Here is a 12,457-nt window from a genome sequence, read left to right on the forward strand (position 1 = left end):
AGTGCCACCCATCTTTCCTGACACTCAGACTCCGAGAGGGGATCATAAAAGCAAGGTTTTGCCCATTTTTCCTTCTCAGAAACTCTGTCTGATTGTTATATGAAACCACTGAGTTAAGCCACAGAAAAGGCCTGGCTTTAAAATTGTTAGTCTGAGGGAAGAAGATGAAGTGAGACTTTCTTCCATAGATCAGAATGAGTGAGAAAACAGAGAATGCCCTCCAGGTAGTGAAAGAATAGAGCAGGATCACTCTGTGATTAAGGCACAGAGTATGTTAACAAAGAGAAACCTGTTTGTAACGGGCCTTCACAGCATACAAGCCTATTATTGACACCCTATTATTTGATCCTTAGGACAAAGGGTCTGTGTCCATTTCACACCTAAAGTTGCCAGGTTGATGCAAGGTCACAGGGCTCTAAGTATAATAATCTGATTTCAGGTTTGGTGCTTTCTTTGATTATAGTCCTGTTGAGTGCTAATTTGTGGAAATTTATAGAAAATTTCTAAACACCCATGTGCTAATCAGCTTTTCATTACTGTAACAAAAGACCTGAGGCAGTCGGAGTGATGGCTCAGAGGTTAAGAACACTCACTGTTATTCCAAAGGTCCTGAGTTCAATTCCCAGCAACCACATGGTGGCTCATATCTATAGTAAGAGCTGATGTGCAGGCAGAATGTTGTATAAATAACAAATAAATCTTAAAAAAAAATAGAGAAGCTTTGAAGGTCCCAGTCTATAATCATTTGGCCTTGTATTTGGAGGCAGTGTATCATACTGAGAGCACATGGTAGAAGAATCCTGTACATGGAACAAGAGATTGGTGTTTCACAGCGCCTTCAAGCGTACAATCCCCAGTAATCAAAAACCTCCTTCATTAGGCCCTGCCTTCAAAGGGTTCTCACCTCTCAGAAGAACACCCAAGATATGGAAGGTCCAATTATATACATGCAAGTAGATTCTCAGACCTTTGAACATTTTCATTTTATTAACTTTATATTATACATTATATAAAACTTTTGAGTTCTTCTTTCTTTATACATGGTTTGAAAGTAATCTTGTGGTTTTTTGCTGTCTTGACAAAAGCATTGAATCTGGCAAGGGAAAGATAGTACACAGGAAGAAGCATATACATATAGAAAATATTGATTATAATCTTGGATTATGACCTAGGAGTTTAATGGCAAAGAGAAGGTGTCAAAAGATGGATGCTTACGGTGTTGAAATATGTTAGAACAAGATGTTCCAACCCCATTTTCTATTCTATCTAAAAGATAAAAAGGAACAAAGAGTAGGGATTCAAAAGGTATCTGAATTTTTAAACTTAATTTCTTTTCTGATAGTCTGCCTTGAAAAACTTAGAAAGTAACTGCCTTCCACATCTGTTTCCATGAACCTGGCTGAAGGCACAGACTATAAGCCTCTACCCTTTCTAGCCTTGGATGCTTTTTACATGGATGTGGCTCTATGTGATGGCTTGTAGGTATTATTAAAATATAAGTCGAGAAGGGTCTGAATGTCTGTATCGCTTTGGTAAGTTTCTTGTTTCTATTACTTTAATAGTTGGCAGGTTATAGTTAGTTCCTTGGAGGTACACGCAATATAAAACCCTCAATAATGTAGAGCGGATTGTCTGGTAAATTTGCAAGACTAATAATTCTCTTTCATCCTGATTTAAGCTTTTGGTAACTATACTTGTGACACTACACCTATATCCATTTGTCACTGTGCTTTAGCAGTCCCCACTGACTTCTTTTGATGCTAGTTTAATTGATCTATTTTTAATTGTACCGTAGGGGTACCACCAACACAACAAAGTCGGCCTGGGTCAAACACAATACATGAAGCTTGTAGCGAAGACAGTAAAAGTCAGTGAGGTGGGGCTTCTTTCTTTTCTGCTTCCTCAGAGTACTTCTTCAGTACTTCTTTGAAGTACTGTGGGAGAAGGACCAAGGCCAGCTCATAGATCTTTTGGTGTCTCAACAAATCCTCGGTGCCTGTGAGGCCACTGGAGTCTGGGTGCTTGAGGTCTCAGGCAAATGTAGTTTCAGGGGTGAGTGTCTGTTTGCCTCTGCCTACTATTCAGGACAGAAAGCTGACCTTTCACTCATCCTGCTTCACTGGGATGGAAACAGCATTTCAATTTAGAGCTAGGGCTGAGGTTGATGCTTGTACAAGGTGTCTTCCTTCTCAATGAAGTCTGTTCCTGTTTTGTTCTGTCCTCCTCTATTTACATTCCAAGCACTTGTGTTTCCTGCCATGTGGACATTTTGAGATCCAGTTCCATACATAGTGAGACATACAAATTTCAAGTATTTGATACCTATTTACTACGTGGGTACACCTTGTCTTAAGCACACAGATCAGAGTGTGGGGCATCTTCTGTGCTCCTCCTGGTCAGGGCTAAGTATAGCCACTATTTTGGTTGGTTCCGGGCTATTTTGAAGACCATAATATAACCATAGTGGGCATGGTGGTGCAGGCCTTTAATCCTGGCGCTTGGGAGACCAGGGGCAGTCAGTCAGATCTCTATGAGTTTGAGGCTAGTATGGTCTGCATAGTGAGTTCCAAGCCAGCCAAGACTACATAGACAGGTTCAAAACGAAACAATACAAATATGACAATGGAGTATGTAGTGTTTGAATTCTTCCACCCAGTATTATGCTGTGACTCAAACACATTTTTGAGTAAAGAATGCCACTGTGGGTATCTCAGTTTTCTGTTTGTTTTCTTTTTGTTTTTGTTGGTTTGATTTTTCAAGACAGGGTATCTCTGTGTAACAGAGCCCTGGCTGTCCTGAACTCACTTTGTAGACCAGGATGGCCTTGGACTCAGAGATTCACAAATAGTAAATCAGGAACATTCTTGTCTTTTAGTAGAACTCAGCACTCAACTCTCTTGGGTTTTCAGTATATCCAAGGGCGGGAAGGCGTCTTCTTAGGAAGTACATATATTCTTTTTTATATTGACAGTTTTTTCCTAAGTTGTTGTAGCATTAGCACTCCTAAGCTCCTGTGTTTTCAGAGTACAATTTTCTTTTGCTTTAGATTAGTGGTGCCAGTTATGTAGACAGTTGAGATATTTGCTACCCATCTAAGATTATGCACATAAACATACACGTTTACATTTCCCATTTATTTCATACAGATGAAAAGGTAGAAATTTGCCCTGTCATATGCCTGAAGACATAGCAGTGAATAATGCCACAGGAAAGAAAAGTAAGCCATCCATTAGCTTAAAAAAACCCTAATATTAATCACAATAAAGTTTACTGAAGAGATGTCTAGTTTTATGGTGTGGAAGTGAGCGTGAATCTTAACTGTACATGAGTGATATTTAATTCCTGGAGTGAAATCAGAAGTACCATTTGATGGGGCTTGATCCCTCGGATCCTGCCTCCGGCACAATTCATTTGCAACAGTTTGAATTGCATTTTATGGCTTCAATTTTCTCTGATTTGTTCTTGATTGCTTTGAAAGGAAGCAGTAACTCAATATATTAAACTGTTTAGAATCTTCAGCACTGGGCATTTTAATTCTGTAAAAGTGTGTGTCAACAGAAGGCTGAAAAGAGATGGAACCACAGGGCTCCAGTTTATTAGGTTACATAATGGTTCGTTCAAGTAAGTTACCTATATGGGCTGGAGGGTAATATAACTGAGAATAATATTCCTGGTATTAGAAAAAGAACTCTCAAAGTAAGAGTACATAGGATCAATCTAAAAAAGCCTTTAGGCTAGATTTCCAAATAACAGTCTTTGCTTCCCTCTTGGATAGACTTAGTTCATTCATTCATTCCTTATCATTCATTCACACAATGGCTCAGCAAACACAGAACAGTCTGTGGCAGGCCCATATTCTTGATCCTGGGCATACAGCCCAGAACAAATCTGGTTTTGCTCATAAGGAACTGACATTTTTAGATGGGGAAGAGGCAAGAAAACATAGATATAGAAATAGAGATTAGAGTGAGATAAAAGTAGGGATAGAGGGATCATGTGATATAGAAAAATAAAAACAAGGTAAGAGGCCTAGAAATGCAGGTTGAGGGCTTGAAAGTCCAAGTTTTTTTTTTTTTTAAGGGAGCATCAGAAAGAGCATCTCCATCAATGGTTAACTGTGCAGTGTGGTGTTCACTAGAGGAAGTCATCCTAGAGCATTCTAGGCAGACTCTAGATGAGCTGCACGGCAAAGAGGCCTCTGGGTTGGGAGTTTAGAGGTTAGCAGGAGCAGAAACTCATCAGAGAAGCTGTGGACCACTAGAATGATCTTAGCCCTTTACAAGAGAATAGACAAAGCCAGGCAGTGGTGGCACATGCCTTTCATCCCAGCACTTGGGAGGCCGAGGCAGGTAGATGCCTGTGAGTTCAAGGCCAGCCTGGACTATAAAAGTGAGTCCAAGAGAGCCAAGACTCCACACAGAAAAACCCTGTCTCAAGAAAAAGAAAAGAAAAGAAAGGAAAACATGAGAGTGAGAGAGAAATAGAAAAAAAACCAAAGATTCTGAAAACGATTGTCTTGAAAATTGGGAAGAGTAGACTGTAGGGGAAAGGCATTGGAATGAAAACAAGTTGAGACCTCTAACTGGTATGTTGAGGCAATAAACAGATGGCATAGGTGTTTTATTTTATGGTATTATCACTGTACTTTAATAATAACATTAATACCTGGACATCAGACCTGGGTAAATAATAAATAATGACTGGCTTATTATCAATAATTAGTAATCTATAGATATTTTAAAATAAACTGTGTGGCTAAGTCTCTCATTACCTACTACTTTATGGCCTGTCTCTCTTTCTCTCTCCTGCTTTAAGTTAAAGTACGAGACCTTGATTTGAATGGGTTCAGGCCTTTGTTCTTCCATATACTGGCAATTGGGCCTTTTGAGTTTTGTTTTGTTTTTCATAACTGCTCCTAATAATATCAACAACTAATTTATAACATATAAATTAGTATTTAATTTATAAAACTGCAGAAAGGAGGAAGTGGAGGAGTGTGAAAATGACTGTAAGCAATAGACACTTAAACATGTCGGGTCATTCCACCTGCCATTATTTGCCATCACTCCAGAAACATCTGGCAGACCCCAAAGCATGGTTCTCATTGTGTCATTCTTCTTGTCAAAATCTGAAAAGTTCCCTACTGCTTCCCATGTTAAATATAGACACTACTGCCAGGCATTCACACCTCCATTCTCTGACTCCATCTTTTCTTCATTATTCTTCTCCAAGTACTTCATCTATTAGTCAAGCTCACTATGTTGTAGTCATCTGCTACTTCTATATAAAATATCTTCCATTAAAAATTTACCTGTTCTTCAAATCCTCTTATACCACTGCCTTTACACCAATATGAAAATGATTTCTCTGAGTGCTGAAACATCATTGCACTTAAAGGCAGCAGTAAGCATGCAAAGGTGTTGTATCCACAAAGGCCAGGTGGGTATTACTAAATCTCTGGTTTTCCCTGAAAAATTGGGATCAATAATACCTATCCCATGAGGCTGTTGTGATATAATGGGATATGGCATCATGTAAATTAATTCTATAACAGGTATGAATACTGGTGTTATTTTATGTTCAGCACCCATATTTATTAGGAACTTCAAATAAAACCTGTTTGAGACCAAGTGGAAAGACATATGGACTGGGAAACAGGAGACTTGGATTCTAGTGTTGGTTCCCACCATTACAAGCTGTGTGATGCTGAATGTCACTGACCTCTGTATCTTACTTCCTTCAGCTGAAAGAGATTACTCTAAATTCAAAGTGGCCACATTTATATCTATACTTACTCAATCCCACCAAAACTGAACTCTTCATTTCCAGCCCTGTGAACCTTTCCTATGTATTTGATATTACCATCTAAATTACCTATTTCTTTGAACACCTAAATTTAATCTATTGGCAAGTCTTACTCACTGATCCCCAGATCATACTGAGCCCATCCAGTTCTCACCACTACTACATGTACAACCCGAGTCTAGTACTCCACTCTCCCAAGTAGCTTCCTAATTTATCTTTTGGCCTCTACTCTTGCCTCCTGCCCTCTTTCTGCTCATATTCTATGTGGCCATACTGCTGTTTGAAGCATAAACCAAGCTGAGTGTGGCACTCTATGCCCTTAGTCCTACTTCCTTAGGTACTGAGGTGATCACTGGAGCCCAAGAGTTTGGGATTGGCCTGAGCAACAACACAGTGAGATTCCATTTCAACCAATAATCTAGAAATAAAGCACAAACCCCCATTATTCTCCTACCTAATACTCCTCAGTGGCTTGTAATCATAGAGTGAGGTACTCATTCCTTTGCCCTCTCAGGTCACTGTCCCCATCACGTATTTTCTTTCCCCGTACATCCCCAGTCCAGTGGATGCCTTTAACACTGGTTGGAACACTCAACTCCCAGCAGTCCACAGGACTTGTTATTCACGACTCAACTCCACCTAATTGCCCCCTTAACTTCTATGGGTAGTGCTCTACCACACAATACTATTTTTACCCCCAAAGGCTTGCCATCAAAAGTCTCCTATTTTGTCATTTCCCACTCCCACCCAGTAGAAACTAAATGTCCTCACACAAGTCTCATTTCCTAGCACACAGTACCTGGTACCTAGTAAGTAGGTATGCTGGGATAGGAGACGTGACTGAATAAATGAGCAAATATAATCCTGCTATTAATGAGACACAGAGTTTTATACTACTTACAGAAGCCAAAACCTGTTACTTTTTTTCCCCTTACATTTAATCCCCACGCCGAGTGAACATCAGAAAATACATGGTTAGCGGCAGAAGTATGAGAACTTAAAAAAAAAAAAAAAAAGTCACAGTTTCCTTCTTCCAACCGCCTTAAGTATGCTATTCTCTTCCACGTCCCTCCCGGACTCTGCCTTAGTGTAAACTACCCTCCTTTTTGGCTTCTTCCTGTAGGTGCTAATTCCCTATGTCTCGTTACCCATACCGCAGCCAACGAACAGTTCGGCTGCTACCGTACCCTCTACCCTTCCTTGAGAATGCCTGGGAGTTTTCATTGTTCTCCAGAAAGCCCAGAACCTGCTCTTGTCCACTCCCGGGCTAACACCCCTCTCCTTCTGGTTCCCGTCTGCCACCTTGCTGGGTGCTTCCAGGACAGTTTTACAAAGCTCCGTTAGATTTGCCTCCTTTAGATTTCGGAAGACTGTGCCCCTTGTCTGCGGGAAGCTCATCTAGTCTAGACCACGCCCCATCATAAAGCCCCACATCACCGAGGGCCTGTCTTCCTGAGCTCCTACTTGCTCCATAAACATACAGTTATGAATGCCCCGGCCTTTACAACCTGCCTTCTCGCGGGCCCGCGCCCAGCGACTATTTGCGGAAGGAACGAACTGACTAGCCTGCTCGCCTTCCCCCGCCGCGGCGCCGTGTCGATGACGCGTTAAGCTGGCGCCGCGGGGACGGGCGTGTCAGGGCGCCTGCGCGGAGGGGCACGCCTGCGCAGAGACGCGAGCCCGCTGACAGATTCTCGAAGGCGGCGGCAGCGGCGGCGGCCTTGGGCCGCGGGGAATGGGAATCCTAGGACCCTGACTGAGCACCGCCCCCGCCTCCCTGCCGCGACATGGCTCAGGAGAAGATGGAGCTGGACCTGGAGCTGCCCGCGGGCACGGGCGGGAGCCCGGCGGAGGGCGGCGGCCCGGGCGGCGGGGGCCTCCGGAGGTCTAACAGCGCCCCCCTAATCCACGGCCTCAGCGACTCCTCGCCGGTGTTCCAGGCCGAGGCGCCCAGCGCCAGGCGGAATAGCACGACGTTCCCGAGCCGCCACGGCCTGCTGCTCCCGGCCTCGCCGGTGCGAATGCACAGCAGCCGCCTGCACCAGATCAAACAGGAGGAGGGCATGGACCTGATCAACCGAGAGACGGTCCACGAGCGCGAGGTGCAGACCGCAATGCAGATAAGCCACTCCTGGGAGGAAAGTTTCAGCCTGAGTGACAACGACGTGGAGAAATCCGCCTCCCCAAAGCGCATCGATTTTATTCCGGTGTCTCCAGCACCGTCACCCACCCGGGGAATTGGGAAGCAGTGTTTTTCACCGTCCTTGCAAAGTTTTGTGAGTAGCAACGGATTGCCTCCAAGCCCGATTCCCAGCCCAACCACCCGATTTACTACCCGGAGAAGCCAGAGTCCCATCAACTGCATTAGACCAAGTGTTCTTGGACCATTGAAAAGAAAATGTGAAATGGAAACTGATTATCAGCCAAAGAGATTTTTCCAGGGTATCACCAACATGCTTTCTTCTGACGTTGCACAGCTGTCAGACCCCGGAGTGTGTGTCTCTTCCGATACCCTGGATGGAAACAGCAGCAGTGCCGGATCTTCCTGTAACTCACCAGCTAAAGTCAGCACTACCACCGACTCTCCTGTGTCGCCTGCCCAAGCAGCCTCCCCCTTTATCCCAGTAGATGAACTTTCGTCTAAGTGATTCACGACCCCCCCCTCCCCAATGGAGAGACAAAAAAAAAAAAAAAAAAAAAGGAAAAAAAATTGGAAAAAAGAAAAAGAAAAAAAAATCAAGTTAGAGCAAGCACTGAACTTTGTCGATTAAGTTGAGGCTGTTTCATATTTGACTCTTCCCTCTTTTTTGGAAATTCCTGAAATGTTATTCTAGAGAATTTCTATGTCAGGTTCCTGCAGATGCCCTTGAATTCAGTGTAGTAATATTTTCGGACTTTTTATCAATAAGTGTGTTGAAGCATACATTTTACGCTGCTAATATGTCTTAAATACATATGTTATCCCTTGATTTTTTAAATAATTGAGAGCTCTATTTATTTATGGGATTATTAAGTTCTGATGAAAATATAAATGTTGAATTTCAGTTTAGTAAACTGATGTTTTAAAATTCCATAGTTCATGGCACACTAATTTTTAATGTTTTCAATGATTGCTGTTTTCTATCTACTGAAGAACTTACCTACTTACCGCTTTAAAAAAAAAAAAGTTAGTCATATCAGTCCATTGGTTGTCTTGTTTAACCTGGAGTCCTTGGATATTTAATGTGTTAGGCACAAAAGTGGATGGGAGGGGAAAATGATAAAAGGAGAAATTATAACACTTTGCAGCAAATATTTTAAAATTATAAAGTATATAAAAGCAAACATTTAAGAAGGACATTTTCTAACGAAAATTTAATGGTAACTATAGTAAGTCACAATATAATAACAAAAATGAAAAGATTCTTTTGGAAAACATTTTTAACCATAAAGTGCATTCTTTTGACTATAATCCTAAATGTGCAATGGGACAGTGCCTTGTAGTCTCAGCTCACATTAGATAGGCAACAGCAAGGCTCTTGCTACCATTTCAAACATTTGTGAAATGTAAATGTGTGGGAAGCCCTGTTGAGTGTTGGGAGAACATCCAGACAATATTCTCTTAATCATTGGTAGACTTTAAGCTATCCAGTCGTGTCTCTGTTCTTAAAATTTCTTGCCAATGAGAAGCCAGAGCAGCATTTGGCTGCTTTTCTGCTCTGCCTATCTGTCACCTTCATACTTTTCCCTTAATCAGGAAGGAAGCAACTGTTTCCTTGCCAACAGGTATTTCCCGCCTCCTGCCAAGCCAGGGCATGGTTAGACAAAGGTACCTCTGACTTGGATTTCTGACAATGTGATACATCTCTGTGGTTGGAGCTATAGTAACAGCATTAGAAATTTAGTTAGTTAAAGCCTGATGATGTGCAAGAGATCAGTGGACAGTCACATCCATAAATCATTATTTAGATTTTTTTAGAGGTGGAATTGTGGGGTGCTTTTCTTTTACAATTAAGATAAACAGTAAATGCTTTCTATATTATTATTCTTTACAATACTTCTAGATAGATAAGGCAGACAGATAACTCGAATAACAGACCAAAAAAAAAAAAAAAAAAAAAAGGTTAAAAAATACTTTAAGAAAGACCATGACAAAAATTCCTACTTTTTAGTAATCGTCGCCTACAGACTTTAACAATTATGTGGAAATTTTACAACTATGAGAATAAATAGAACTGGCCAACTCTTGACAGTTGCATCAAGTTTCAGTGAAATGCCATCAAGGGTAAGATTGTGTCAGTATGTTGTACTTGTGTTTCTATCCTGATTGTTCCTCAGCTTAAACCTACACATCCAATTTCCTGTTGGGTGCCTTGTGCTGCTTTCAGAGTAACTTTATCAGAGTTCACCTCCACACTTAATGTGTTCTCACAGGTCAGTTCCATACTTGCCTCATTTCCTAAACTGTATGCCATTGACACATCTGATGCCTTCCTATTACACGTATGTAATATTCTGTCAGTTTCTTCTTAACTCTATTTCAGATCCCACTCCAGCTCCCCTGTCACCTGCCTGCCTGTGTCTCACCTCCCTTTGGGCTTGATGGTCACGCTTACTCAAGAATGATCTTTTTACAGTATATTGGGTTGTTTTGGTTTTTTTTCAGTTTCATGCTCAAAAACTCTATCTTCTGTAGCCTTATAGATTAGACAGTCCTGTAAGTTCTTTAGTTCTGGCCGTTCCCTGAAGTGACTTCAGTCCTCTCATCTCAGTACTCACCTCCTTCCTTCTGCTGATAGACTACCTGACAACCCTTAAATTGACTTACATGTTTACACCTTCAACGTGCGTGCGTACACGTGGAGGTCAGAAAACAGTTTGTGAGTTGATTGTCTCCATTCACAGTTCGTCAAAGGATGGAACTTGGCAGCAGGAGCCTAAATTTACCCATATCAAGCCAGCCTTCTCTGCCTCCGCCCCCGTTTTTAATTCCACGTGAAGTCTCACTGAAAACAGTGTGTATATATGGATTACAAAATATTTACGTAATGTATATGTGTATATGTTTAAAAACAAGCTTACCTGCCATTTACTATGTAAAATTCATTACTTCTCTCTGCAGGTAACACCTGCTGAAAGTTTGGTGTGAACTCCGTGGATGTGTTGCTCTGCATTTGCCTGCATACATGTGTGTGTAGGGGCAGGGAATCAATATGCAATGGCAGCATTTCTTTTGCCCCATGTGAATCACTCACCAAGTCTTACTGATTTTATCTCCTGGAATCTAACTCCTGGTTTCAATCTCTGCTGCCAGCAAGATCTAGGCTATTGTATCCTTCTTGGGCTTCTCTCCCACTGCTCAGCATGCTCGTTCCCAGCTGCTATCTGTTCTTTTGCTCAGTTACTCTGTTAGAATTGTTTGTTTCCTATTGGTTTTAAGAGTATACCAAAATGAATCAGTTTTGGCTCAGGGACTTCTAAAGGGGCCTTTTCCCTTGTGTTTTTGTCACACCCTCACTAGCTAGCTTTCCTCTTTAAGTTTTTTAAATTTTATTTATTTATGTGTTGTATGGGTGTTTGCCTGTATATATGTCTACATCATATGCACACCTGGTGTCAGTTGAGGCCCAAAAAGGGCCTCTAATCCAGTCCTCTGTAACTGGAGTTACAGCCAGTTGTGAGCTTCCACATGAGTGCTGGGAATAAAATTCAGGTCCTCTGGAAGAGCAGCCAGTGCTCTTAAACTTTGAGCCATCTCTCTAGCCCCCACTTTCTGCTTTTTTAAATGCCTGGTATTTGCTCTTACCCATATCCTTTGCCAGGTCATTTTTCTACAAAGCATGAAAGCCTTTATATTCCATAGCTGCTGCTTTTTTATGGGTGGTAAATCTTAAATAAGCTAAGGCTCTAAGAGTTTGTATAGGTAATTTACATCACCATAGCAACTTCAACCATTCCTCCTAAGCTCACATGGACATTCTCTTCCAAAACACATTTTTAAGACTCTAGTATTGACAGTTCATAAATTCTGACATAAAGCAATTAACAGCACTTAGTTAAAAGTCCATTTGCCATATCTAATAAACTTCTGCGATATATTTTCTTTTATTGTGACTGTTAAAAAAAATATATTGTGAATGAAAGAAATCACGATGGTTACCAAACCTGAGGCTGCTGGATGCTGGGACCTTTAAGCATACTTAAAAGCACTTGCCCTTCAGAAGGACCTGCAGCAGGTTGCCTTCTGGTGATTCACACTGATTGGGTCAAGCCATTACCTATCTTACCTGAAGAGACCACTTGAGATAGTTTACAGGGAAACGGGGAGTCTGAACTTAGGGAAAGACTGAGCAAAGACACTTGCAGCTGTTGACTTAGTTTTAAATCAGTTTAGAGGTACAGAGCTGTGGGGAAGAAATATATATATGTACGTATGTACGTATATGATCAGTAGTGGATAGAATTTGTATCTGCTTCCTTCAGTCTTCCAATTAATGAGGAACATAGGATATTTGTGAGAAGAGTCAAGAGTGAATTAAATACTTAATGACCTGAAAATCTGTAAAGGAGAGGCTGAAGAATGACTAGGAGGCTAACCAGGCCACACTGAATTTCATTTGGATAAGCACAAAGAAGTGGGTTGAATTGACTAGGTTTGGGAATCAGCTATTTT

The 12,457-nt window shown here is 41.4% G+C and overlaps 2 protein-coding genes across 4 annotated transcripts in view; both read left to right on the forward strand.

The window, feature by feature from the left end:
- Pip5k1b (phosphatidylinositol-4-phosphate 5-kinase type 1 beta) overlaps positions 1 to 12,457 on the forward strand; it is a 268,382-nt gene that overhangs the window by 73,745 nt on the left and 182,180 nt on the right. The window contains exon 1 of one of the 3 annotated variants that reach the window (XM_055613853.1): positions 10,893 to 10,972. The exons of the other annotated variants lie outside the window; for them this stretch is intronic. The gene's annotated coding sequence lies outside the window, so the exon portion shown is untranslated. Of the gene's footprint in view, positions 1 to 10,892; positions 10,973 to 12,457 lie in introns of those variants that run through there. 3 annotated transcript variants of the gene reach the window in all.
- Pabir1 (PP2A Aalpha (PPP2R1A) and B55A (PPP2R2A) interacting phosphatase regulator 1) lies at positions 7,473 to 10,432 on the forward strand. The gene has a single exon (XM_055613856.1). The coding sequence runs from the start codon at positions 7,593 to 7,595 to the stop codon at positions 8,451 to 8,453; it is 861 nt and encodes a 286-aa protein (XP_055469831.1). The 5' UTR covers positions 7,473 to 7,592; the 3' UTR covers positions 8,454 to 10,432.

The sequence above is a fragment of the Psammomys obesus genome, unplaced genomic scaffold (genome assembly GCF_907164565.1).
Source record: "Psammomys obesus unplaced genomic scaffold, mPsaObe1.curated_primary_1811, whole genome shotgun sequence".
Lineage (NCBI taxonomy): Eukaryota > Metazoa > Chordata > Mammalia > Rodentia > Muridae > Psammomys > Psammomys obesus.

What these genes read in the sequence shown, in the direction of transcription:
- Pabir1 (XM_055613856.1), top strand. Translation starts at nt 7,593, where the DNA reads ATGGCTCAGGAGAAGATGGAGCTGGACCTGGAGCTGCCCGCGGGCACG.